Source organism: Dicentrarchus labrax, unplaced genomic scaffold (assembly GCF_905237075.1).
Source record: "Dicentrarchus labrax unplaced genomic scaffold, dlabrax2021, whole genome shotgun sequence".
In the NCBI taxonomy this organism is placed as follows: Eukaryota; Metazoa; Chordata; class Actinopteri; family Moronidae; genus Dicentrarchus; species Dicentrarchus labrax.
Genome location: NW_026136717.1, coordinates 8,141,527 through 8,169,152, shown reverse-complemented (window position 1 = coordinate 8,169,152; position 27,626 = coordinate 8,141,527). Strand labels below are relative to the sequence as shown.

The 27,626-nt window shown below is 39.8% G+C and overlaps 1 protein-coding gene across 1 annotated transcript in view; it reads right to left on the bottom strand.

The window, feature by feature from the left end:
• Nucleotides 1-27,626, bottom strand: part of LOC127379184 (pyruvate carboxylase, mitochondrial) — a 282,379-nt gene that overhangs the window by 38,046 nt on the left and 216,707 nt on the right. Inside the window, exons 13-19 of the mRNA XM_051428466.1 lie at nucleotides 24,348-24,492; nucleotides 23,112-23,201; nucleotides 16,822-17,043; nucleotides 9,904-10,060; nucleotides 6,143-6,383; nucleotides 4,347-4,514; nucleotides 3,366-3,447 (exon numbers count right to left, since the gene is read on the bottom strand). Of these exons, the coding sequence (XP_051284426.1) occupies nucleotides 3,366-3,447; nucleotides 4,347-4,514; nucleotides 6,143-6,383; nucleotides 9,904-10,060; nucleotides 16,822-17,043; nucleotides 23,112-23,201; nucleotides 24,348-24,492 (1,105 nt within the window). The remainder of the gene's footprint in view (nucleotides 1-3,365; nucleotides 3,448-4,346; nucleotides 4,515-6,142; nucleotides 6,384-9,903; nucleotides 10,061-16,821; nucleotides 17,044-23,111; nucleotides 23,202-24,347; nucleotides 24,493-27,626) is intronic.

The following is a 27,626-nucleotide window of genomic DNA, read 5'->3' as shown; positions in this document are numbered from 1 at the left end:
AGAGGGAGTTTGAGAGAGTGAAATAGGCATGTAAAGTGCTGTTAATTGCTTTGTCACTGAGTGAGAGGGAGGGAAGGGGAGGAAGAGGATGGAGAGACAATGTGAAAGAAGCGGGGGTGATGGGAAGAGGCATGAGAGCCTAGAGAGGGAGAGAGATAGAGGAGGCAGAGCGCACTGCACAGCACTGATTACTGCTTTGTAACAGAGATGGGAGAAAGAGGGGAGGCAGAGAAGGAAAGCAGTAAACAGACTAAGGTCAGGAAGGTATGGAAGTATCCAAGGCAGTGCTCCGCTTGATTACAAAAGTAGTCAGATAGGCAAACGGAGGTGGAAGGGGGGAGAGGCATAAAGGGAGGCAGAGATGAAAAGAACAGACGAGCACAAGGTGACGGGTATAAAAGAATTTAGAAGTGAGAAGGAGTTTGTCTGCATGTGTATGCATAATGCATGTACCAGGGTCACATCAGGATAGAGTATAAGTATGCACACACGTATGTGTCTGTGTGCAAGTGAGTGGGGGAGACAACCTGCATCCCAATCTCAGTCTCAAGTGAAGCAAATTGAAATTCCATGAATAAACTGACACTTGTAAACCACTCACTCAGTAACAACCTTGTCTTTCTCTCCATACTTTTTTGCTGGTACTGTATGCTCACTAATTGATATTCTGTCATTAAACTGGACTGTGTCTGAATGATGGCAGAGTTTATCTATGAGCATGACATATTACAGCATCAGAATTTGATACTTTGATGTACTAATATGTGACCTTTCCTACATTAGCCCAGAACAATATTTGCCTGCTGCAGAGGAGGGATGTGAACCTGTTGCATTCAGCTGTGTGAATGGAGAGAACAGCACTGAAGTAGGAGGTTTTCCTTTTAAAGCACAAGTCACACAGCATACTCAAAACACAGCATGTCTTAATGGCTATGTGTTGCTTTATGGACCATTACAGAATTTGCTTCCTCTTCCAAGACAGATTTGTCCCAGTATGAATGTTAAACATTGCTGCAGAAACAATGAGCCTAGAAAAGAAACACTCTTCGAAAGACACCCTGAGGGACTGATAGCGCCAAGACCTGAAGTTTACTGTCAACACCACTGTAGCTGCACGGAAACTATTAATGTGACAACACATTGTCTGTTTGGCCACTCATCCATGAAAATTAAGTTCCACAAAACACAACTAAACTGACCCAAAATGCAAAGGAGCAACTCAACACCAGCTGAAAATCTTGTTTTTGATGAGCAGCAGTTTAACTTTTCACCTTGCTGCACTGATGTAGTAGTGTACTCAAGGACACTATGACATCACTGTTGGCTATGGTTACAGGTTGAGGGCACCAGCACACATACACAATGTCAACACTCGCAAATATTCACCTCCCATTCACAAGCTAAGGGGGGGGATTAAAATTTCGCATCTCTCCCACAAGTTGAATTTTAACCTCATCCAATAGCAAATACGTGTGAGTGGTTGACCCCTAATCTGTAGATCCACACACTCATTTCTGGGCATATTCTGCACTGCCCATATTTTACAGTGTAAATGTTTTAAGGTGGATGCATGTACTGTAAGATCTATGTTAAATAATACAATCTGCAAAATTATTTTCTAAACTAAACCTTTATTATTGGACACAAGCAGTCATTAATAGGCAGTGAGGGATTTCTCTAAAGACCAAAAGTCGATGGGAAATAATGTTTCTCTTATGGCCGGATCATAACAGAACATCATCAGAGCAGAATAAAAGAATTATCTGCATTTAGCCACTATACGGCAACAAACAGCTTAAAATGTTAATAGTATCCTGCACTACAGGAGCAGACAGCAGTGCATTAGCTGTGTAGTGTGAATATAGTATAAACAAAATTAGCAGGGCTTTCACTGGTTCTGAGTAATGGAAATGAGCTATCAGATCTAGTTAGTGGAGCAGAGTCGGTTTTCCCAATTGCATTTCTCTACATAACTAAGCAGCAAACTTCACATCAGTTTTAATTCCTTTAGCCTGCTTCATGTTGCTTTAATTTTTAACAGCAGTCTTTCAACTGGCTGATGTAATATATTTTACACTCGACACCCATCGCTGTGGGAGGCAGAGGTCACTGAGCCCAGTCAGTTATCACAAGTGGGAGGGGCTCCAGCTTTTTCACATCCCAGTGAAAATTACCTTGAGCAGAACACACAACCCTACAGGGGAATGAACACGTTATAAATCCATCCTCCACGTATCAGTTGACCTCCTGAGAAGATAATAGAATAAAGCGGTGGTGGTCCAGAGTGTAGAGGAGCAGGCTTGTGACTGAAAGATCTCTGACACAATAGGTTGGGAAAATAAATGATGTCAAATGATGTCAAGGCCTTTACCACCTAAATGCTCCAGGGAGAGCTGCTCATTGGTTAAAGAAAACTGGCTGTGCTGGGATGCAGGTTCCGTTTTTTAGCATACGATGATGACTAGAAGACCACCTTATTCATGACTACAACCAATATTGTTATATACAAGCAAGTGGGTTTATAAGCATCAAATACATTTGCTGATGTTTCTCACCTTCCACTCACTATCTCACTGTTTCTCATTTCATGAGTCAGGAATGTTTTGCTTAACACAGCATCATATTTTATCGACCACTCTGGCCTGTTTTCCCCTCTCCTCCTGGCCAACACGGCTGACATGGGAGGATTGTCAGCTGAGCCAGTCCAGCTTGGCCTTCCAGGCTGTAAAAACTGACCTATATGACCTTTTTCTCTTCTTTTGGTTTGCACTGTCAACACTGTGCCACACATCTATGCATTGCTGTTAACTTGAGTTTTAATAAATTACATTGTTTTAAGTACAACTCTTGTGTGGACTCCCTCCTTGTGACATCCCTTGAGCCACTTTGTGACACCCACTTCCTCTCATAATTGGCTGTGTGCGTTATCGTTGAGCAGAATGTGTCGGACTTTACTTGACTTAAGGCCGTAATTAGTGATGCACTCTGTCGTTTATTGATTTGCTGATTGATTTTCTTCCCCTCATGTAAAGCAGGACACTCTCAGAGGACACTAAGAAATAATCTCAGCCAGACTGGTGATCTAAGAGATGTTCTGTCTCATTAACAACTCCACACAGCAATAAAAGCTTTATGTGGATACCTGAAGTGTTCAATTCTTTCCAAATTGTTCTTGATGATTGATTTTACTAACTGCTGAAAATGATGAAATAACATTTAGTGGAGTTCCTGTCCGCTGTTCTACCAAAATTGAATCTAATAAAAATCCTTATCTCTATGAGACCTTGTAATACTTCTGAAACAAACAATTGTCTATTGTCTGGTGCCTCTCTTGTTGTTGTCAGGCTGGTGTGCATGTGACTCACCGGTGTCAAGCTTGGTCCCCTTGGCACAGGCCACGATGGCTCCCATGCTTGGCTGAGAGGTCATCCCGGCCATAGAGTCAACCTAGAGAGTGACAATCAATATGAATACTGTCTAAAAACTGACTATGATAAAATATTAAATATTGTAAAAGTGCGTTATGTGGTTCCACACGTTAGTAGATCACTTCTTTTATACATTGAGCAAAAAGTATGGCGTAATAATCTACAATTGGTACATTGTACATTGCATACACAAGTGTGTGCATGTAAGTGTAATATAATGATTATTGGTAAGAAAGCACAAAAGCAGCAGTTTCCCATTAAAAGAGCCGGGATCTTCCTCCAAAACCCTTTAGGTCTTGGCTATCTTCCATGCCCCTATCAAATGTTTTTCACTTTGTGTGTTACTGTACATATTTGATGTATTACTTGGCAGTGAAAAGATCAAGTTTAACCAAGTAAACTAATGAAACCTATACACCCAAATGTTTTTAGAGGGTGTTTTTGATCCATGGTGGACAGTCAGTTGTTTCATTCCTACAGTGTTACAAGGAACTGAACCGGCAAAAATTGCAAATATCAGCCAAGTGTTTTAATGAAACTGCCCATGCTGGCAGCATGCGTCAGTGAACACAGTAAGGGAAAGGCTCCTGGCTTCAACAATTGTTCCAGCTTTGTTTCAGTGACATTTCACAATGCAAACTGCAGCAACTTGTAGAAAACACTCTACTGTATGTCTGTTAATATTGTTGGGATAATATGTGGGTGGACCTAGGCCTAGTTATGGAAAGTTCTCATTCTCCATAACTGTTCTAAGTAATTAGAGGATGATTAGACTGTTTTATGAAATGAAATTGAAAAAACAATTCAAAACCTTTCAGAGGCTTTTTTGATAATGTCTAAAACAGAAAAAGCACTGGACTCCATCTAAAGCAACCTTGTTTGTTAGGGCTCTGTGGAACAAACATGATGAATACTCACAGCCACGTCCACCACGTCTGCTCCAGCCTCAGCACAGGCCAGCATGGCGGCTACACCGGCTCCAGCCGTGTCGTGTGTGTGCACATGGATCGGTACATTCGGGAAACGGTCTCTCAGAGCACCCACCAGAAGCTTGCTGGCCTCTGGCTTCAGCAGACCAGCCATATCCTGATAATACAGAGAGATGGAAGAGGAGACACAAGGGAGGACAGATTAAAAGGACTGGTTGAGTGGCATCTGGCACCATTCATAAAATAAATATTTGCTTGTGATTCCATGAAGCTTAATATCCCAAAATATGAAATACATGTTACCGTGTATTTTCAATTTTACATTATTTAACTTTATTAAAACACCTTAATCTGGTTGTAAGTGGCTTTCTGTAACACATTTACATTTTGGATATGGAATCCTGGACTAAGTTAAACAAGATTGATTTCAACCACCTGTTTTAGTTCTCATTAGTGATGGAGTGTGCACACAGCACTGGCCCGAGGCTGCTTATGAAAGCTGGAGCAAAGTTCTGATAATTTGGTGGAACTGGATGAGTAAAAAACAGCCAAATCAATGGAAGCAGAAAGAACAGAACACCAAAATCCTTTAGCTGATTAGGACTTGGATTGGATGACAATTGAAATTCTCCAAATAATCAATGTGTCTTTTGATGAAGAGCATTAAGCTGAAGTTAAAACTGCCACTTTAATTGAAGCCATTCAAATAATGACAAGTTGTGGATTTTACACAGACATACTCCTGTGAGGATGATTATAATGTATAAATCTTAACGGATAATAACAGAAATTCATAGACAGAGCTTAGATGTTTACTTGCGCTCCCTTTGGTGATCATTGCACTCCATGAAGTTATAATGCATGCTCATTTCGTCTTTTAAAAGTTAACCTCATTAGCCGTACAAGCCTTTTATGAGATTTCCACTGCTGCGTGTGATGGTTCACACTGCGGTGGAGACATGATAAACATTTTGCATTTGAAAATATTCTTTCATGCTTGAATAAAGAAAATAATTCAATGTGAGCATTATCAGTCTATTCATTAAGATAACAGGCTCAAGTATACAAGTAATTTCAATGGGAATGAGTTTAAAAACTCAACAGTTAACGTGAGAGCGTTTGTATTAATTAAAATGCTAATTGAAATGCATGTGTTTGTGTGTGAAAGGCTTTTACTTCACAATGATACATTGGTGAAATTTTATTGATCTATTTTTGTATTTAGCTGAATGTCAGCCAACATTTTGACATCAAATGTGTCAATAGTGACACAAGTAGAACAAATAATGGTATTTGTTGCAGTACAAGCAGTCTTTTTTTAAAGCAGGGTAAAAGAAGTGAGTGAAACTCACGCACTGCAGCTTGCTTACATGATTAAATAAAGATAATTGCGTCTTACCTGCCAATGCTTGGATTAAATCAACTGAATACAAGGAGGTTTGCCTCCAAATGCTACTTAGAGTGCACACAGCCATGTCAGGCAGCCAAAAGCTTTAGCTGGTGGTTAGTGCAGGCCTAGATTATGATGACATACATGCAAATGTGTGAATACATGTGTAACTGAGTGTGTATACAAGCCTGAGCCGGAAAAAGTACTTGCAAAGATTTTTTCTAGCTGGTTTTATGTCATTCTGGTGGCAGATGGGCAGGGATTTCCACACAGAAGCAAATAAATGCCAGAATCTTTAGATTATCACAGGCAAGGAAAACACTGGCGTATTGTAGAACCCTGAGTAGCAGTACAACTCTCAAAGCTAACACTAGATCCTATTTTTACTTCCTTACCTTGATGCATAGGATGTGGGTCCCGGCTTTGACAAGCTCGTCTGCCAGTTTCAGATAGTAGTCCAGGGAGTACTTCTGCCTCATTGGGTCAGAGACGTCGCCTGTGTACGAGATGGCAGCCTCCACCACTCCACCTGCTGCTCCAGCAGCCTCCATGCCCAGCAGCATGTTTGGCACGTAGTTCAGGGAATCGAAAACACGGAAGATGTCCATGCCATTCTCCTTGGCCACCTCGCAGAACCTTGTGGGAGGGGTGGAGGAAGGGGAGAACGTTAGCCTATAGTGTACCTACATAAAAATAAAAGACATTCAAATGAGAACCAGAGACAGAAAAATGTGATCACTCTCACACATAATGAGTTTGTATTCATGCACAGTGTATCCCAGGTAATAGCACACATCTGGGTTGGGATAAGCCGTTTATATCCACCTTCACATCACCACTCATAAATAATCGCTGTACCTGCGTAAATACAATCTTCTCACTATTTCTATGAAAAGTGAGCTTACACAGCCTGCAGGAGCCCACAATAACTGAGAGAAATGTATACCCGCCTCATTATCCAAGCTGCCAGTGGTAAATCCTTCCTATTATTGCCTTGGCCCTGGTATCTTAATCAGGTTTTTCATAACTGGGGTGAGTGCTTACTGTAGCTGTGTTACTGTGAATGCAATATTTACAGACACTGAGAGCTTTTGTTTTGGCAAATAAACAGACGCACACTTAATGTTGTGCCATGAGAGGATTACGAGTCCAGCGTCTGCATGTCCAGTATTTATTTAGCACTACAATGCATACAAGGGCTGTCTAGTGGACGTTGTTTGGCACCAAATCAAAAATGCTTCACTGTCCCACATATCTGACTCAGAGCTGATGTAATCATTGTTCATGTGAATCAGAAAGTTTAGTTTTTCTGTCAAAAACTCCTTCATAAAAGTGACAATATGATCTAGTTAGCAGTCATTTGACCCTTTAAATCCATCAGGTGTACTTTGAAGTGGCACATCCCTTTTGCTGCAGAGTGTACTGTACTGTGACCCAGTGACATGCACTTTAAATCAAATAAATGAAATGAAATTACACTTTGATTTGATTTAGTTAATGAAGACGTTTAGGCCACTTGGCTGCGGGCTGGCTCACTGAATGCATCGAGAGTGAGAGAGTGACGGAGTAAAGGGAGAGAGAGAGAGAGAGAGCTGGGCAAACAGATCAAAGCCATTTATCACAATCATGTGCAAATTTTCACTGGCACTCCCCCTATGGGACATTGAGAGTGAGAGGGGTGGAGAGGGAGATGAGGAGCAGTCGGGAGGGTAGAAGGAGGGAGTTAAAGAGAGGGAAAGAAGTGTGTAATGCAGAGAGATGAATGGAGGCATAAAAAAGGGAGTCATATGAGTGGAGGATAAATAATGACTATATGATATGAGAGGGGGGAGCAAAAAAACATGGAGGATAGGGGAGGTCTGCGTGTGTGTGATTCAATGGAAAAGAGGGAGGAGGGGACAGGTGCATTAGTCATAAAGCCACCCCTAATTTATTTGAGGTGAGAGGAATTACACTGTGCATGTAGGTGTATGTGTGTGTGTGCCCTTGTCTGTGCCTGTGTGTGTGTGCGCTTCTGTATATGTGAGTCATCAACATCATCGAAGCAGCTTGTGAAACCATTTGGAAAAGTGTTTGAGGCATGTGTATGCATGTGTGTAGGCACAGGAGTATTTATGGCCCTAAATGCATTACCGGCTCAACTGTATCAATGATGTGTGTGTGTGTGTGTGTGTGTGTGTGCGTGGTGTGCGTGCGGCGGCGGCCGTGGTGCGCGCGTGTGTGAAATGCGTGTAACTCACTGAGCATGGTAGGAGGCAACAGGAAAACATCAACCAAACTGACCTGAATAAATGTGTGTGTCAGTTGTGTGGTTTGTGGGCAGCTACTGTACAGTAGATCCATTTAGTTATATTTAGAGAGAAAGCAGCTGTCTGAAGGCTTCAGGTGACATATACTATAAATACAGTAGAATGTAGGTGAACTATTCAGAGGTACATGTAATCTTTTTTTATTTATTAATCACGTTGGAAATACACAAATAACTATAATTGAGCTGAAAGCAACAAGGACGCAGGAGCCCAAACAGCAAATGAAAAATCCCTGGTTCCATAGCATCAGTCGACGTCAGTTTAAGAACAGATTTCATTTAGATAATATACAAAATGTTAACATAGCCAATTATTAGCAGTATTGTTACTGTTGCTGATTTTAATCACAGTTAAATATTTCTTTGAAATCTTTTAATTTGTGTGTAGATCAGTCTTGTCTGTTATGTTATGGTTATTTATTTACTTGCGTCACTGTTATCTGAACAATAATAAACCCCATAGCTGAGAAAGAACGTGTTTTTTCTATATAAAAAAATAAATACAAATAAATAATACACATACAGCTGCTTTGTGCGATGCCACACGCTTTGAGATCAAATGAACCTATATATTCGTTATGTATATATATACACATTTCGTCGTTTTAAGTGTTAGATTTATCACACAGAAGGTGACGACACATTATATTGCATCTCACCATTCTATTATGTCAACTGTAAATCCCTGTGCATGACTCTACAGTAAGCACTGTGAGAATAAACTGAATAAAAACTGATTTTGTTTGAATGTTCAGTGTTTCCTCTATGTTGATTTTGGAGCGGCGGCCCGTCGCTGTTCAATTTCTGCCGCCACGATATCAGAAATGGGGCAGACGCACAATGTAGTCACGGTTGCCTTTTAAATGATCCTGCCGACATGGCTGCCGCTCACATTGTAATTTAACAACAAGTAGAACTATTCAGAGGTTATTGGGGCTGTCCAGTTTAACTCCACATACTGTTGTGTTGATGTAGCTTATTGTCAAAACATTTGCTTTCTTCCAAGTCGACTATTGAACTAACAGCTCCACCAAAAACGTCACCGCGGTGGGTCGGTTTTAATTGGACAACGTTCAACTTGTAGTGCCAGTTCTGTTTCATACGTAAAACGTTTGCCGGCGTGACGGGACCGGGGGGGTTCTGACGGGCCTGCCCCCACTGCTAAAAAAAAATCCTAGAGGAAACACTGATGTTGTAGCTTAGGTAAGTCAGTCATGGCAAACAAACACTTAAAATCTTTAGTCGGGGACAGCCCTAGTAATCATGGAGCGCAATCATTTTTAATTTAATTTTTAATTAATTATCATGTGAAAGGCCTGACTATGCTTACAACATAGACACAAAATTATGTATTAAGATGAAGGTCCATGTGTTGTTTCCATGGAAACGCTCCCATTTTGGAACTTTTTCTAAATAGTATGACATTGACAGACAATAAAGCCACGAGGAGCAGCAGCTGGCGTCAAGAAAATCTTTTTTCAAACGGATGTATTTTCAACAATTCAATAAAAAATCTCTTCAACACAGACTGTAAGTTGTTCCAGTGTTTATATTTAAAGTCTGTCGTATTCAGTGCATACATTAGACAATGCACGGTAAGCTAGCGTGTGTACAGTGTATGATCTCACCTATGTTTACAACCCGGACGTGTGTGTGTCAGTGTGTTTCTGTAGCGTTATTAACAACAGTGTATGGATTTGGAAGTACAAATACAAAAGAATGTGTGCATATTCATAATAAGTCTCTGGGTGATACGCCGGTTAGCTCTTAAACATTTGATTTTATTTAATAACTGAAATCCATTATTAAAAAATGGAAGGATAAAGTTCAGGAGTGTGTGTGACTCACTTAAAGACAGCATTGTCAGGGTAGTTGGTGTAGCCCACGGCGTTGGCCCCTCTCAGCAGCATCTGGAAAGGGACGTTTGGGATCAAAGCTCTCAGTTCCTGGAGCCTCTTCCATGGACATTCTGACAGGAAGCGCATGGCCACATCAAAGGTAGCACCTACACACACACACACACACACACACACACACACACACACACACACACACACACACACACACAGTTTATTTCAGCTGTCATCTCAAGTCTCATTTGTCATCCCAGCTTTGATCTAAATTTTTGACTCAAAAACTAATATTTCAAACTTATCCCATTACCCCACACACACAGATGGCACACACACACACACACACACACACACACACACTACACACTAATGGACGCTCAAATAAAATCTGATACTTTCACATTCATTGTTCATTCTAACACTTCCATCATTTTATTCTAAAGTCACTTTAAAATCTATGAAATGTTTCAGTGGATGAGGCGAAAAAAAGAGATAGCAATCTCTCATTTCCCTTTCTGGGGGGAGTAGATTAGCGGATCTCATACCCGTTTATCATATCAGCCAGAAATATTGAAGCCTCCAGTGGTTTTCTGCTGATCCAACACTGCCATCATTAAATTTCATTTTCTGAGCACTCGTACATTTGGACACGGAGAGAATACAAAGCACAACTGCTTGGTCCCTACTCTGGGAAGAGCAGGAATGCCCGGAGAAACCCTCCTCTATCTTTTTTTTTATTCCCCCTCGATTTGGATTTCAGCCTACGTCAGCATCTCTTAAACTATTGGTTTGGAGTGGAAATTACTCCAAGCAATCCTATCTGATGTTAAACATATTAGTATTAATGTTTTATAGCACGTGAGATATAAAAGCATGATGCTGAGCAAGGAATTCATCTGGGACTGCAGAATTGACTAATTTGATAACAGGAATGAAGACTGACAGCTGGGCCTACATATCAGAACATTAGGCACAAACAGTGCTGAGCCTGCCTCTTTTTGGAAAGACAGGCAGTCTCTAATCTGTCATGAAGATGAGCTGAAATAAATCAGAGAGGAAGATGGAAACGAGCCTGTTACGCAGCGATCACGATTGCAAGCAATGTATTCAACAACTAATATTTAAAGGAAGTACAGAGAAATACATTTTGGGACAAACGGTCTCCTGCTTTAGGTGGGAATATGTGGGCCTGTAACATCTTCTGTAGGTATTAGTCAATTCGATATCAAAACTTAACAAGAAAACATGGTCTCATATTGGCAAACTCCATCCAAATGTCCCCTGGTGGGAAAATAAAGTTCTATGAAATAAACTTACTGTTCTTGAGCCAGTAAAGGAAAACACATGATGAATAAAAATGATTCACATCTATAATTTGAATCGTTGAGCTACATAAACACGCACGCAGACACACATCTCAGTAGTTATCAGAATTTTTGCTTAAGTGTGCAATTATAGCCTTGATGCATCAGACAGTTTATCCTGCCAAATCAATTTTAATGTCATCTGTGATTCCACTTTATTGCTCTGAGCTGGTGGATGTGCCTTTGTGCTGGTCAGACTTTCATGCTTGTGTGTCCACTGCCTGTAGCAAGAAATGGCTCGCATTCCCCAAAACATGCTCTGAAAGACTGATTATACGACTGGAGGGCAGAACGAGATGCACACACTAAAATGAGCACGTACAGTAATTAAGAATCTGCCGCTTCACCATCTGATAAATTCGCCAATTGTGAAACAGATACGGGGAACCATATAGATACATTAGGTGACCCAGTTCATATTACTGTATCTTCCATGGTGTAGGGAGAAACGCTATATCAGGAAGGGACTTAATCCTCAAAGGGCTTTCACAGGCTTAATCTCTTCAATGATTCATTCTGCCTCTAAGCAGCTGAAACATGTGAAAGCAATATTCCCTATCTAAGATCCTTCTGTGTAAAAAAAGATTCTTGCATAGGGACAATGTGTCAGGGTAACAGCGTTCAATACTCACGTGGTCATCTCCCTTTAGTGATTTATTTTGGTTCTAAGTGATTCAAACACAGCCGAGTGTAATATTCTCTATCTCTGATCACTTTGCAATAAAAGTTCACTATATAGGGAACTCCTATCAACAGAGGCACGGTAGTTATTCCTCCCCTGGTCATTTAGTGATTTATTGTGAGGAACTGTTTAAAGGTATAGTTACAAGCCGTCACTGTGGGACTGTGTGTGCTGGAGCTGAACTTTTTACTGCAGCATGGTAGCCTAATTTGTGCTTCACAACCTAAATCAATAATATGCGAGAGCATGGCTGCTAACTAGTGGATCTGGGAACTTTGGGTATTGGAAGCTATTTTATTACTACAGTTACTATTATTACTATTGTCGGTCTAGACCTGCTCTATTTGAAAAGTATCCTGAGATAACTTCTGTTATGAATTGGCGCTATATATACAAATAAAATTGAATTGAATGCAGAGTGAATGAAGGATGTTTAACAGTGGGGATGGGAAACAAACTGTCTGATATTCACACATTATAATGAGATATACTGTAAAAGAGTCTCTTATTAAAAGAGGCACTCCAATGATTTAACACATGAAGTTTACTCATCAAGAGAAGAACTACTCATCCAGTGAAAACTTCACTATGTCTGGTGTGGCTCTGGAGGAACCTTATAAAGCCTGAACCCTGATCCAATTGGGCTTGACTTCAACAGTCTGTTATGAAGTAGAGACACAGAATTTAAAAGATGTGGGCAGTTAGTAGGCATGAATGGTCTAAGGAGTCTATTGAGGTGCATTATTGCAAGCGTAGGATCCTGTGTTTGAGGAGCTTGACCCATTCTAGGAAATTAAAGTGTGGATATCCTGGCTTCTGCGGTTTTGATTTACTCTTTAGCATGCCAGGAAATGTTTATTGCATTCTTCAAAATAGATGTTACAAAGTCATTTACAGAAAATACAAAAAGGAGAAGAGGGAGATAGAAGAGAGAGAAAATGGTATATGAAACAAGAAAAAAGAAGAATATGAAAGGGAAAAAAAAGTCCTAAAATTTTGAAAACCTCAATGATCGCCCTGTTGACTGAGTGAATACAAATGATGGCAAACCACATGTAATATGGGTGCGGGCTGAAAAAACAATATTTAAATTTAAATATAAGACAATGAAACCCTAAAAAAAGGCATTTAATATGTCCCTTAATCAAAGCACTTTCCCCTTTCAGAACTAGTTCAGTATAATGAGACATAAAGGGGCTTCCCTGGCACCTATTCAACAGTTTCCTCCAGAGTGACGGATTGAGTTCACCGCCTGTTTTTACAGTCTCTCTTCAAAGATTTACTTTGAATGTAACTGCTCAAACATGGCTCAGCTGAATTCACGTCATCTTTCTCTGGTCAGTCTCATAATAACATCACAATATGCTGGGAGATGGAAGTTGGGAAGCATTTAAGCCCTTTCTATCGAAATATCTCCTCAATGATTTACTTTTGCTATAACCTTTTTATCTGTTCCAACATGAGAGGAGCAGAGCTGCTTACTGTGAGATCTGCTCAAAGTGCTTATTATAAAATCAAGTAAAAACCAAATAAAGAAAGATTTGTATTTTGTAAACATGCACACTGGTTTGGCTTTTTCTCACAAGTTTCCCCAACTTTATGAAATGAAAAAATGGAAATCTATAAAGAAAAATATTGGATTGTACTTTACTCCTCCAGAAATAGGAAAGGTCATGCTTAGATACAGAGCTTTAGCAAATGCAATCCCATGTGAGCCTCAAAACTAAGTCTAACTACTATAAAAATAAGTGATAAGCAATAACAGCCAGCTGGAACTTCAAGACTAGGCTCTGTGTCAAAGGCCTAGGTGGCAGATTCATCACTGTTGTCTAAATGCTCTGTTTTTCCTACTTAACTAATGAAATTAACATCAAAATATTAATATGCATGCACAGGAAGAATATTATTATACTGTAAACTAGTAAAGTCGTAGGAAGCTTTCAGGGGAATATCTCTCTAGAATTTATTCTGCCTTTAAGTGTTTAAATAATTATGAGAAAGCATTATTGTGTTTTCACTGACTCATAATCATATCAGGCAGGAACTACTGACGCCTCAAGAGGATCCACTAGCATATTGCATTTTTTCTTCGATGATCCACACGCTCTTCTCAACTTTTCCTAACTAAGAAAGACAATCTTCTGCTCCTCAACTCATAATATCAGCCCATTACAGAATCATTATGTCAGGAGGTGTTTAAACTTCTCCAGCTCCTGTTTTACATTTGATTTCAATGATGTACTCTTGCTGTCGTTGCATAAATGGGAGAGAGACAAGCATATATTCACTGTCTTACTTTTTTATGAAGACAGAAGACTGTTTAAAGTTCAAGAGCTTTCATTGACAGAAGATTTCAAAACTCGACTCCCACTGTAATTCAAACATTAGCACTTTACGGGAGAATTTAGAAGGAAGACACAAAGTAAGATGTATTCACTTTTCTCGTGCCATTTTATAACTGGATTCAGCTCAAAGACAAGATTATTCTACAGTGTTTACTAAGAGATTTTGCTGCAGCAAATGCCCAAATGAAGAGTGTTTACCACATTGTTAGCTCAGTTAAGATTAATTATACGATGAGCTATAAAATAGTCAGTTTAAGTCTTAAAAAGAACTGATGACATTATTTGATCTTATTATAAATTATTTAAAAAGACATGTTCACGGTTTTAGCCCAAAACCTATTAAATGTATGCTTATAATGAATCATAGTACATTCCCACCAATTGATTTGGTCTTGAAGATCTTACCCCACTGCCGCTGCTTCTCTCTGGCTTTTAAACAGTTCAATTGGGCAATGGTTTAGGCTTTCAAAAACATGAGAAGTCTCAGTTTAGAAAACAGGAAGCTACTAGTAAATTAACATCTTAAATGATCAATCATAAAATGGTCTCAAAGCATGCTTTATTGACTATTTTACACAGTTTCCTGTTTCTCACACAGATGGGAAGCCAAGAGAAATAGAAAGCTCAGTTTGTACTCTTTTATCAATAAAACATATACACATGTATGACCGTCCTGTGTGCTTCCTGTCCCCTAAAAGAAGATTTATCCACTTTTAAAAGCCTCAACGATCACCCCATTGGACTGTGTATAAACCCAGAGGTTGGGTTGTACATGATAATAAATGATGGCAAACCACATTTTAATAAGGGTGTTGACTATGAAAGCGTATGAAAGAACAAAAAACAACAAGTCTTATAAGGAGATTTATCACAGTTTTTGAAAACCTCAATGATCGCCCTGTTGACTGAGTGAATATAAATGATGGCAAACCACATGTAATATGGGTGCGGGCTGAAAAATGTACTACTTCTTTTACTCTTTAAATATAAGACAATGAAACCATAAAAAAAGGGCATTTATGTCCCTTAATCAAAGCACTTTCCCCTTTCAGAACTAGTTCAGTATAACGAGACATAAAGGGGCTTCCCTGGCCCCTATTCAACAGTTTCCTCCAGAGTGACGGATTGAGTTCACCGCCTGTTTTTACAGTCTCTCTTCAAAGATTTACTTTGAATGTAACTGCTCAAACATGGCTCAGCTGAATTCACGTCATCTTTCTCTGGTCAGTCTCATAATAACATCACAATATGCTGGGAGATGGAAGTTGGGAAGCATTTAAGCCCTTTCTATCGAAAAATATCTCCTCAATGATTTACTTTTGCCATAACCTTTTTATCTGTTCAAACATGAGATGAGTAGACAGTTGTTTAATGTGAGATCTGCTCAAAGTGCTCTCCCACAGTAATGAAATATATTGCTTTCCCCTAACTGGTGCACCATGATCGGCTACTAGGAGGAATTTAATCTCAGAAAGGGTTTACAGCACCGAAGAGGTTTCACTGGTGAGTCTCTCTCCGGCGTTTTTATTTTTTCCTCACTTTGTTCAACCATCTAACGATGAGCGCAGTCACTGAAACAGAACCTCTTTTTACTTTAGGCTTTTGTTATTTAGTTCTTATGTTTGTTCTTGTGATCTACTCAAAGCTCTCCAAGTAATATAAGCACAATCACTCCAAGCGGTTTACTGTAATTGAGCATTAAATTAAATGTTTCAACCTCAAGAGGTTCACTGGGCATATCTCTTCCACAAATGTGCGTGTCTCCTAAGTGTTCGAGTGTTCAAACAGGAAAAATGAATTTACTCATTGAAACCAGTTCATAAAAATTGCACTTCACATTCGACCATTATCGAGAAATTGATAATTGGTCTTATGTTAACTGTTCAAACATGAGGCATGTATTTTCATTCTGTGGCCAATTTCAGAGTAATTGCATATTATACAGGGATACTATTTGACTGTTCAGGCCCCAAGAAGTTTCAATAACGCATGGTTTTCTTTATTTATTCGAGAGCAGGAGAAAAGGTACAAATCATGTCTATTGAGGGAACTTGCTGAAAACTGACTTGTGGGAGAGGAGATGGAGCCATGAGATACATTTTCAATGGCACATGATTTTCACAGATCAAAAATGAAAAACAAAGAGGAACAATTACTGTCATCAATGAAGCATGGGGCGGATCTACAAGACTTGAAATGAACGGAAAGAATGGGAAGTACAGGCATGGCTGTTAAGACAAAAAGTTTAATTAACATGATAGCCATCGGAAGAGTAAAATTCATGGCTTGATGAGATCACATGTTATTGGTATTAACTCATATTCCTAATGAGTGCCAAATGGTGGTGTTGCTTTAGTTTGTTGTGTATATGTAAGTACCTCTCATGTCAGAATGCTAAAACCCAAAGGTGGAGGAAGGAGATAGTTGGCTTAGCCTAGCATAAAGACTGGAAGTAGGGGGAAACTGCTAGCCCAGGTTATTTCATGGTTGTCAAGACATACATTCAACACCCAGAAACTCACCTCCCCAGTTCTCCAGGCTGAAAAGGTTGCTGAAGTTGTGGCTGACGAATGGCGAGATCTTCTTCAGGTCGTGGGTCCGAACCCTGGTCGCCAGAAGTGACTGGTGGGCATCCCTGAAGGTGGTATCCATTAGCAACAGACCTTGGTGGGCACGCACAGCCTTAGCGAATCCCTCAGGACCGTCATGCAGCAATATGTCACGGAAACCTACCGGAGGGTCGCCTAATAGTGAAGGAGGGACAGAGAAAGAAAAGATAGTTTGCGGGTTAATGTGGAGATTGATACAGAGGGGCAATGAAAGGGAAATAGGTTTGTGGTCATATATGAAATATTAATCTCACAAACTACTACATCAGATGCTAGAGGAAACTTTAAAATTCAACCACATACTTAATGATTAGTCCTTAATGTTAACATCTGGAGAAAGAAAATAACTGGAGTTTTTATAAAATGCGGACCAGCAATTACAGCAATGTGCTAAAAGAGGGGGTTCCATACGGTTTTGAATAAGGGGACAAGAAATGTGAGGAGGTCTTTATTTATTCAATCTTAAGCGGTCTATTGACTTTAGATACTGCTTAAATGTCTGGCAAGATAAATGATTTACACCAATTTAACAAGATGCCAGGCAAGCAGGTAAACTGATGTTATTTACACTTTTCTCTCGAGTTGTGCTGTTAACAAGTGTGGTGCTTGTCATAACTTCTGCTAATGAGGTGGACGCCATCTCCTCTCATTGCTGTTCCATTTGCTCTCAGCTCAAGTAGATCAACTATAAAGGAATAGGCTCAGCAGCCGGCTTATTAGACACACCACCCACCGATTTGTGAAAATGGATTTCTCCTGCTGACAGTGACTCACATGGCTATGGTTTTCTATATAAAGTAAGCAGCTACTGTTTAGTGAAACAAGAGATCCAAGTGACTGAGCTATGTACTGTATGGTTGCCACCTGACAGCGAACAGGTTTAAGGATGGCTGCTATTGCACTTTTCATGCATCACCAGCAATCAGAGAAATGTCATGCTGTAACAAGTCTGAGTAATGCATATATTTATATTCTATTTTCAAAAGTGTGGAGGCAGCTCCATATGGATTCCATTTAAATTATTATTATTTTTTATCCTTTTTAATTAATGTTACTTGACATAGTGTTTCATATATTTCCATATACATCTTTTGTCTTAAAACTCTCCAATAACCATATGAAGATGAAAGTACATGACAACAGCCATGCTTGTGGTATTGTACAAATACAAATTTGACCTGATAGTGCCAGATCAGGGGTAGGCAACCACGTGCAGCTCTTAAGCCCCTCTCCAGTGGCTTCCTGTGGCTTTATGTGAGAAAGGAATAATGTTTATTTTTAACATTTTCATTGTTGTAGGCCTAAAATGATTCTTACATTCTCCACTTAAACTTTATGTTTTGACTGAGCACCATTTCCTCTATATTTTTCCGAACCTCAATAGCGGTGGCTAGTCTCCCGCTAAACTAGCTATGTATTCCAAGTCCAACTCTATTATTTTATTATTATTTTGGATATCACCAAAGTAAAAAGGATTCATTCACATAAAGGATTACCAATCCACCCAGCCGGTGGAGACAATAGAAATCTGTACGTAATGTCATGGCAATCCATTCATTGGATGCTAAGATATTTCATTCTGGACCAAAGTGATTGGTTGACATTGCCAACCATGGAGCAATGTCGCTAGCATGGCTAAAAATAAGACCAGTAACGCAAGCTGACAGATGATCTAGAAACAGGTAAACCACACAGAGCAACATCCATTAAGAGTGTTCAGAAACCCTGCATTATCCATTCCCTGAGGAACCCAGGATGAGGACTGTTGGATATGTTGGCATTAAAGGAGTGTTTCTGGTTAGCTTACAAGACTGTAATGTCATATACAGTATCAAAATGTATAGTCACCGCCACAAGGAGGAATAAAAACATCATTGTGGAATCCCCGAGACAGATACTGACATTTCCAGTTTATAAAAGCTAAACAGTCCTCAAAACAAACAAGTTAAACATTGCAGAGACCTTGTTCTGGGCCGCAGCTATAACCAACCTTCTATCCTAAACCTCCTCTGTTGCCTCATCACTCTTTCCTCTCCATGCAATTAAACACAAGCACAACCAGAGGCAATAAAATATTGGAAGTGGAATTGCGATCTATTTTTGCTGCAGTGTGTACAATCATCAATCAATTAGACTAGTTAATGAGGTACTATCTGCCTGCTTAGTTGTCCTCCAACCCTCTGTCCCTCTCTCATCCTCTCTCACTCTCTGTGTAGTGGAATATTTGCGCTTAACCTTTTATTGTTGTACCTCATCCCTGAAAAAAAATGATCTCTGCTATAATTGTCTCCAAGGCCGGCATGCACTCTCCACACACCCACACCCACACCCCCACACCCACACACACACACACACACTCTGAAGATACATTTGTCCACACATGTCAACACTCACTGTGAGCACACACAGGCTAGATGAGTTCTGTGAAATCACACTGCCGTAGCAAATAAATACAGACGCTTTAAACTTATCAAGATCTGTGTATAATACGGCCGGCTGGGGAACACACCGCACAACCCTACATACACAGAAAAATGATTTATCCTCAAAGTTCTTCCTCCCATTTCTCATGCTTGTGCAGTCCTAGAAACTTGCTCCTTATGTTTTTACCACTCGTGCCATTTTTGAAACGTATGCCTCAACACAATAGAGAGGAAATGAGGGCATCTGTACTGGGACTAGAGTGACTAAACAATGGCCTATGCATGTGGCAGCTTCCTAGAGGAAGGTAGTTTGAGGAGTGGATTTGTGTGCGTGCCATATCGTACAGAGCAGACACAAAAACTAGTAAAGAGATACAAGTCCCAAGCGGTTGCTGTGCTTGACAATTGACCCACTTGCGCACACACACACACACACCTTTCCTTTGCATTAAAAAAAACACCTCACTCCCGCTCTCCACCTTCTTTTGCACTCACTTTGCTCCTCTTTCTCCCAAGCTGGTGTCATTTCATACTTCTTCCCTCGACATCCTTCACCTGTCTGGTCCTCTCTTTACAATCTTCTCCTCCAGCTTCATAATACCAACTAATATGACTTGGTAGAGCGAGCTATGGTGCTCAGAGGTATTTTCTTTATTTGCAATTTGTGTAGGGAGACAAACTCAAACTAACAGCTTGCCTTGTCGCTGTACTGAGCAAACATCTGCCTCCCGAGAAGACTGTTAAATGTCTTGTATCTTTGTGTTTAGGAACCTTTTAATTGGCAGATCCTTTTGGGGCTGCTAATTAGTGCTTTATTAAAGTCAGGTGTACTGGAACAGTCAATCAATTAAGCCTGCACATGTTAAAAGCAGGTAGATGGGTAAGTATGAGATGTAAGACAAATGCACAGCTTGTTGTCTACTACAGGTGCCATTTTCCCCTAAAAGTTGTTTTCATATAAGATATTCCTTTCTAACACTGCAACATGGCATTTGCATTAAATTTGCATTTATTTATTGTTGCTATTTACCACAACTACTAAAATACAGCCTGCTGGAACACCTTTGACTGGCAGTACTGAATTTGTTTTCCACATAGTTTTATGGGAGGTATGAAACAACAATTGAAAATAAATGTTTTTTTTAGAACAAAGAAGAACAAAGAAGAAAGTTAATTTGCAGTACACACACCTGAAAAAAATCCAAAGTATCTTCAGGTTTCAGAAAGCCAAATTTTAGTCTCTTTATGACTCCTTTTAAAGCTACCTGAAAATGAGTTTTGGACCTAAACAAAAGTAAAACAAAATAAAGAGGCACAGCCAACAGCCCTGTCTGTTTGAAGATGGATAATGAAAGCATCAACTAGAAACAGGCAGAGAAAGAATAGAAATTATTAAGACATTAAGTCCATTTGTGAACAGATTTAGAATATTGTACTAAAAACTACCCTTCTACTTTAATCCTAAGAATGGAAATACAGCACACAAATGGGAGGAGGAAAGCAGTCTGTCATTTTTATTAGTCATTCTTCCTAAAGCTAGCTCAGAGGCATCTGGTGATTAACCTCTAGATGTCCTCCATTAAATAAATCCAGACAATAATTGGAACAAGGTGTACTTCTACACCATCGATGAACCACCAGCAATCAGAGGGAACGTTTTCGACTGCAAATCCTAATTAGAATATAATGGCCTTTGAGGACTTAACAGGGTCTGTCAGGACATCCTCAGCCTGTCTTTGAGGAGTGCATTTCCTCCCTTCCCTCCTCGGTGTGGAGGGAACTCCTAAAGAGCAATTTTTCTCATAATTCTTCCTCTTTCTCCTTATCTGTAGTTGTGATGTTTTGAGATGTGACAATGTCATCCTGATCTTTGCTCTTCTCTTTTCAGTGGGGGGCACAGTAATAGACCTTCTAGCTGCCTTTCCCATCCTCCCCCTTTCCCATTATATCTATCTATATCCTCTCACTGTCTGTCACTTTGTCCACCTGACCATCATTTTCTCTACATATAGGGATAATACACTGCCCAAACCCTCTCTCTTATGCTTTCATAACCCCTTTTCTCCTTCCGTGCCCCTGTCCCTCCCTCCACAGAGTGTGATAATACAGGCCTAATCCCTCTCTTCTCTCAATCCCTCCGTCGAATGAAAGAAAGGATATAAGCACATTACAAATCTCATTACTAGGCTTTAGGTATGCCTCTGTTCGTGCCTGTGCTGCATACAACTACCTCATTGGCTGCTTACAGTAAGTAAGTGGGGGGCGTGAACACAAATGTGTCCTATACAGTACGTGCTCAGTCCAGTACATGTCTGTGCCAGTTTGTGCGTAAGTGTGTGATTTTCAAGTGTACATACATGTGTGTTTGCTTTCCTGCGATAAGAAGGGCACGCAATAATAGCTTTCAACACAAGATTTGCATAAGTAGACAAGTGGTGGGTAAGCACAGAGAAACACTCACTCACTCACTCACATGCAGACGTACACAAACACTGCAGATTACTCTGTCCTATTCTATTCCATTCCGTTCCACTGTGCATGGTTTTTAGATGTCAGATTTGATTAGTTATGCCTGATTATGATTCATATTATTCACATTGTTTTGTTATAAATTCATGTTTACCGGGCACGCTGGGGTATGTGCTAAGGCAGTACAGGGTGCTGATAAACATGTCAGATTGATACAGCTGACTATTTTGTTGCCGTCAAAAGGAGCAGCTGCATAAATTCAAGCCAGTTTTGCACAACTAACAAAAATAAACCTGGGAGTGCAGAGAAAGGACAAAAAAAATGCATCACTGCAAAATGGCCAGAGACAGGCTGTGACATCCAGTGAAATAAGACAATTTTTCTAGATACTTTTAAGTTTTTTTAACAACTCATTTAATAGTAAAAATGAGCACATCTAATCATTAATTTAAAATGAGTATTTTACCAGTATTCCAGCCTCAGTTTAATCTTTTAAAATTCACTCAGACAGTATAGTTAATGTGGGAAAGAAAACCCCACAGAGCTCGACTCCAGAGACTCTAAGTGGCTCAACAAGCTCATCAAAGAGCCCAGCTTGGCCGTTGGCCTTTCCTGCGAGACTCCGGGGGTGCTGGTGCAGAGCAGGGTGAGAGGCAGAGAACTTCTGCATTCACAAACAATGAACTGCACCCCTCTCACCGCTGTACTCACAGCTCAACAGAGCACTCTGGGCCAAAACCCCTTCTCCTCCCCGAGTGCTAAACTGAGCCATTTAGGAAGGCCTTTCCGCCTACAGCTATCAGACTGTTCGACAGCCCATTTGTCATTTGCAGGGTGCTTTTATCCAAAGTGCCCTACGGATCCACAAGTGTTTACATTTTTAGCATAGGTGCCCCAGGGGAAATGAAACCTCTCACCCTTGCAGTGGCAGTGCCTTGCTAAATTAGTCCAAATGTAATAAATGCAATAAGGATGATGCATTGTGACGTTATTATGGTAACAGTCCACAACATTTTCTAGCGACACAACACTTGTTTTTATAGGTTTAATATAGTATTAAATTATCAGTCACTGGTCTTGTAGACGCCTTGCCCTATACACAGAACTACACTGTGTAAACAGGTTTTTTAATTATTTCATTGCTGAAGCTCAACTGAAGAGACTGCCTTTAATGCTTTTAGTGTGGTTTAAAATCTTACTTTCATTGTTGAATAAGGAAGGTGACTTAGGAGTTGTGACTGGGTTAGCAGAATAATGTGTGAAGGGTGAACTATGCACTGTGATTGGTTGAATTGCATTTGACTGACTTACCCATGGTGACAGGAGGGATGACAGGATCTATGGACGAAGGCTTAGCTTTGACTGGAATGGGCGTGGTTGGTCCATTTACCATCACATGACCTGGATATGAGTGTAAAAATAGAGAAAATAATGAATACAAGTCAGATGCATACATACATACATACATACATACATACATACATACATGCGCAATACAGTATATCTAATATCCTGTAAAGACAATAAAGAAAACAAAAAAATCAATTAGGGTTTTAAAAAAGCAGCCCTGAGGCTGTTAAGGATTATGGTCACATATTTGTGTATTAGTATTCAGTACATGTACCAACACATCTTTAACAGCAATCCTCAAGCTGAACTGAGTGAACTGAATATTGTCACATCTCGTACCTGTCTACAATGTCACGTTTATTTTTATATAAACGTGACATTTTTTGTATAGCGTTGAGCCTCCTGCTTTTCTCTCCTCCTTCCCATAAGGCTTTGTAGAAAGCTGAGATGCCCTACCCTGTTATTCTGCACATCCACAGTCATTCTAATTATCCCATTCATATCTAAGTGTAGGTCACTTCTCACGTCTTTGTTAAAATAATCTAAAGCAATATTGATTTCCCAGACCATATTTTAACATAAGGTCTTAAAAGCTAATACATTTATCTTTGAGCATGGTGTACACACCGAAGAGCAGCGATACCTTTTTCTTTGGTTAGACACCAATGGTTTGAATTTTAAGTCATATGCGAACCAGCTCAGCACTTTTTACCTCTTGAAATATTATTTCCTAACTATAATAACCTGAATTTCTGGTATAAGGTTTAAAGGTTGTGTTGGCCATCTCCTTTTTTGCATTAGTCCCCTCACTGAAATCGTAATGGTCAGCTCAGTTGTTATATACAAGCGTATTACTTCCTGATTAATAGCTTACTGAAAAAGAAAGAAAAAAAAAATCGTGGAATTATAGTAGGTAGGTGGTTGGTGAACTATTGACCTTACAATTACCGCTGACTGTATATAGGCATAGTTTTGTACTAAATGTAAAATAACAGCCAGCAACAAAATGACCTGAAATATAAAAGACACCGCTGTAAAGTCGCACCATTTGACCAGTGAAGTGGCCAATTAGCTTAAAAAATAGTGCCTGCAAATTGTTGAACTGAACTGGGTAAAACAGTTTGACTCATTAAGTTGATTTGTAATGTTCCACCTGTGTTGAATGTGAGTTTGTGTGTGTGTTGTTTATACACTGACCCAGGTAGTGCAGTAGTTTCTGGGCTCGGTTCTGAGTAGGTTTGAGGTTGAAGAGCTCCTGGTTCTCATCGATGAACTGGGTGTCCACGGTGGAGTGGAGGAACTGGTGGTTGGACAGAACATTCTGGAGGAACGGGATGTTGGTCTAGAGATGGAGAGACAGGTGGATAAACAAAGGAGGAGACTTTTAATTTGTTGTCTTCTTAAATGAAGATTTTATACAAATGGTTTGTAAAAACACTACAATCTGAGGTAAATTTAGCCACACAGTATAGAGAAGCGAGGGAGTCAAGACAGCAATCACTTAGCTCAAGTCCTGTTCTGCAAATTAATCACTTGAAAGAAAAGAAAGCAGTTCTTTTGAAGAAAACATCTCGCTTAAGAGAGCTCAGTGTTAGACTGACGTTTGTGACACAGTGTAAACAAAGCTTATGGTTACAATTGTTAACACACAAATAGTGGCATCACAAAAAACGCATTCCAATACCAGAGTACGGTAAACACTGTACACACAATTGCACCCACACCCACACCCACACACACAAACACACACACACACACGGAGCAGAGCGAGAAAGTCAACTGTTGAAAGTAATTACATTCCATTTCTATTTTGTTGTTTGTTTGCTTCAAAAGTATTATCACGCCAATTAAGCCCTCTAAATTAACAAAGAGGAAATTGAATGCAAGAGAAGAAAAAGGAAAGAGATGTAATGTTCATTACTTGATTTGTTTCAGATTTTTTTTCACGCTTGTAAGCTTCGTCCTTACAATGTGGGTAGACTGCATGTTGTAAAAGGCGGAGAAAGTGACAATTGGGAGTGAAAGAGGAGGGAGATTGACAGAAAAAAGGAAGGGGGGTTAGTAAAAAGAAAAGCAGAAATGGGGAGAGAGGCAGTATTAGTTGGAGGGATTGAGTGAAAGGAGGATATGTTAATATGTTCTTGGAGAGGCTTTAGATGTGTTTATCGCTGTTTAATGTCCCCAAGGGAGGGTACAAGAGAAGGAATGTAAACTCTGTGAAAAGATTATTTCTCAAAGTTTGCTAAAAATGTCGGAGTCTTAAGTGGCATTTAAAAGAAAGAAAACCCCTGCCACTCATGACCCGGCATGCAAGTATCCCTTTTATTCATACAGACACACACAACCAGAGCTCAGAACCAAGAGAGAAAGAGTCCCCAAGGACCTCCTGGGTATTGGCTTTGAAGCGGTTTTCTCTATAAGCCCAGAAATGTAACATCCGCCTCACTATCTATATAGATAGTCCATAAATAGATCCCTCTGTCAAACACACACACACAGCTGTAAGTATATGCATACACAAAACATAATCCACAGATGGACTGAATTTACAACCACAATTTGGCCGTTTAGCTGACAGTCAGGCCTACAGTCAGTGACTTCAAATAATTGCTGCAACACAATCACTCAGGAATCCCATAATTGGGAGAAGGGAGTTTAGCAATAAACAAACCACACAGACACACCTCATTACAAGTACTGAGAGAGGGAGATGTGGCAGAGAGACCAATGTGGTCAGCAGAATAACAAGCAAGTTGGTCATACCTACTGAGCCAAAATTAAGAGACAAAACTGTGTACTTTCTAGGCATTCACAGCAAAGAGATAGGATTTAGGTACACAGGCAAAACACACACAAAATGACACTGTATTCTCAGCCTCCTGCTACAGGGAGGAGAGCTGGAGAGGAGAAAGAGAAGAGAGCCGAGGGATTCACATAGCTGTGCTGCACTGCCAAGCCTTGGGCTACAAGCTGTGGACCAAAACAGAAAGGGATTTCTGCCGAATGCTGTAACTGCAATATGAGTTCAGAAACCTGTGGACATCTCATTTTCTTCCATTTATAGTATCTGCCAACATAACTGTATTAAAATATATTCTGCTATCTCACATGCTCTTGTCCTTGAGAAAGATAAGCAGCCATCTGACAAGAAATCTGCATACTGCCATATATTACATTTTTATTAGATCAAAAAAAGCTTTGACTTAAAGAACAGCAGACTGGCAAAGCAAGCTGGATAGGTTGGAATAAGTTTGTTTAAAAACACTTAACACCATGCTAACACAAAAACGTTGTTGGCTGAAAAACGTATCTATTTTATTATACTAAACTACATATAAGGTTACAGCCAGCATCACACTAAATCTAGTTGGTTTAATCTGCACAAAAACTAAAATGAGTTAGTAAAAAACAGTAAAAACTGAGTAAAGTGAGTAAAAAGTCACTCTGTGGGAACTGTGAGCAGCCCATTATACAAAAACAAGAACAAGAAAGATACGTTGTCTGCCTGCTTGACTCGGCACCAGCTCACATCCTCTGCCTCAAGAGAATCTCAATACCAGTTCAACTGTTAGTCAAGGTCAAGTCAAGACAGAAGACAATAGGGATAATATAAGCAAGGTTTGGGTTTGGCAGTTTAGCTTATATGAGGTGCCTTTTGTTGAAACATGTTCAACTTTTCAGTTAATGGGTTGGTGGGCTGGTCTGAGTCAAAAAGTCTGGGGCCATTTTTCATTCCCCGTCCATCTCTGTATGGTATTATGTTATGTTTTGGATCTACGACCTAAGATATTGACAAGTGAGTGAAAATGAAGTATTTCATTTGTATTCCAGCAAATATTTTCCCCGTTTGAACTGCCAGAAGGACAAGGTCAAAGGTTGAAAAAGAGCACAAAAAGTACAGCAAAAAGAGAAAAGAAAAAAGTTCTGATTTATATTTATTTGCTTTTTTGGAGGAGAGGTTTTTTTTTTTATTGGGCCTTGGGGCATTTCGACGTTCCACCTGCACAAGTTTCGAATTTTCCCTCATTTTTCTATGTTTGATGTCATCTTCATCTATAATTTATATGTGTAAACAAACTTAATATGTGAGTGTTAGGGTAGAAAGGTAATCAAAAAGGCATAAATAAAGAAAAAACATGGAGAGGCAGGGACAGGGAATGAGAGACAACTAACACAAACAGCTGCTATTAATGACAGACTCAAAAATAATGGAGAGGGAAAATAGACACCATTAATACACAGAGGTTTGTCCTTTTCCTCTCTGCTGTACCAGATCAATGTGTTCATTATCAGGCTGCTCTGTATGCCTGTGGCTACCACGCACACTAACACACACACACACACACACACACACACACACACTAACACACACACACACACAGTCCCTTTACTCTTTCTCCTGGTTTCCCCCTAATGATGTGAAACACACTCAAAAAAAGGACCACACACATCCTCACACACTTTGGTCTGTCCCTT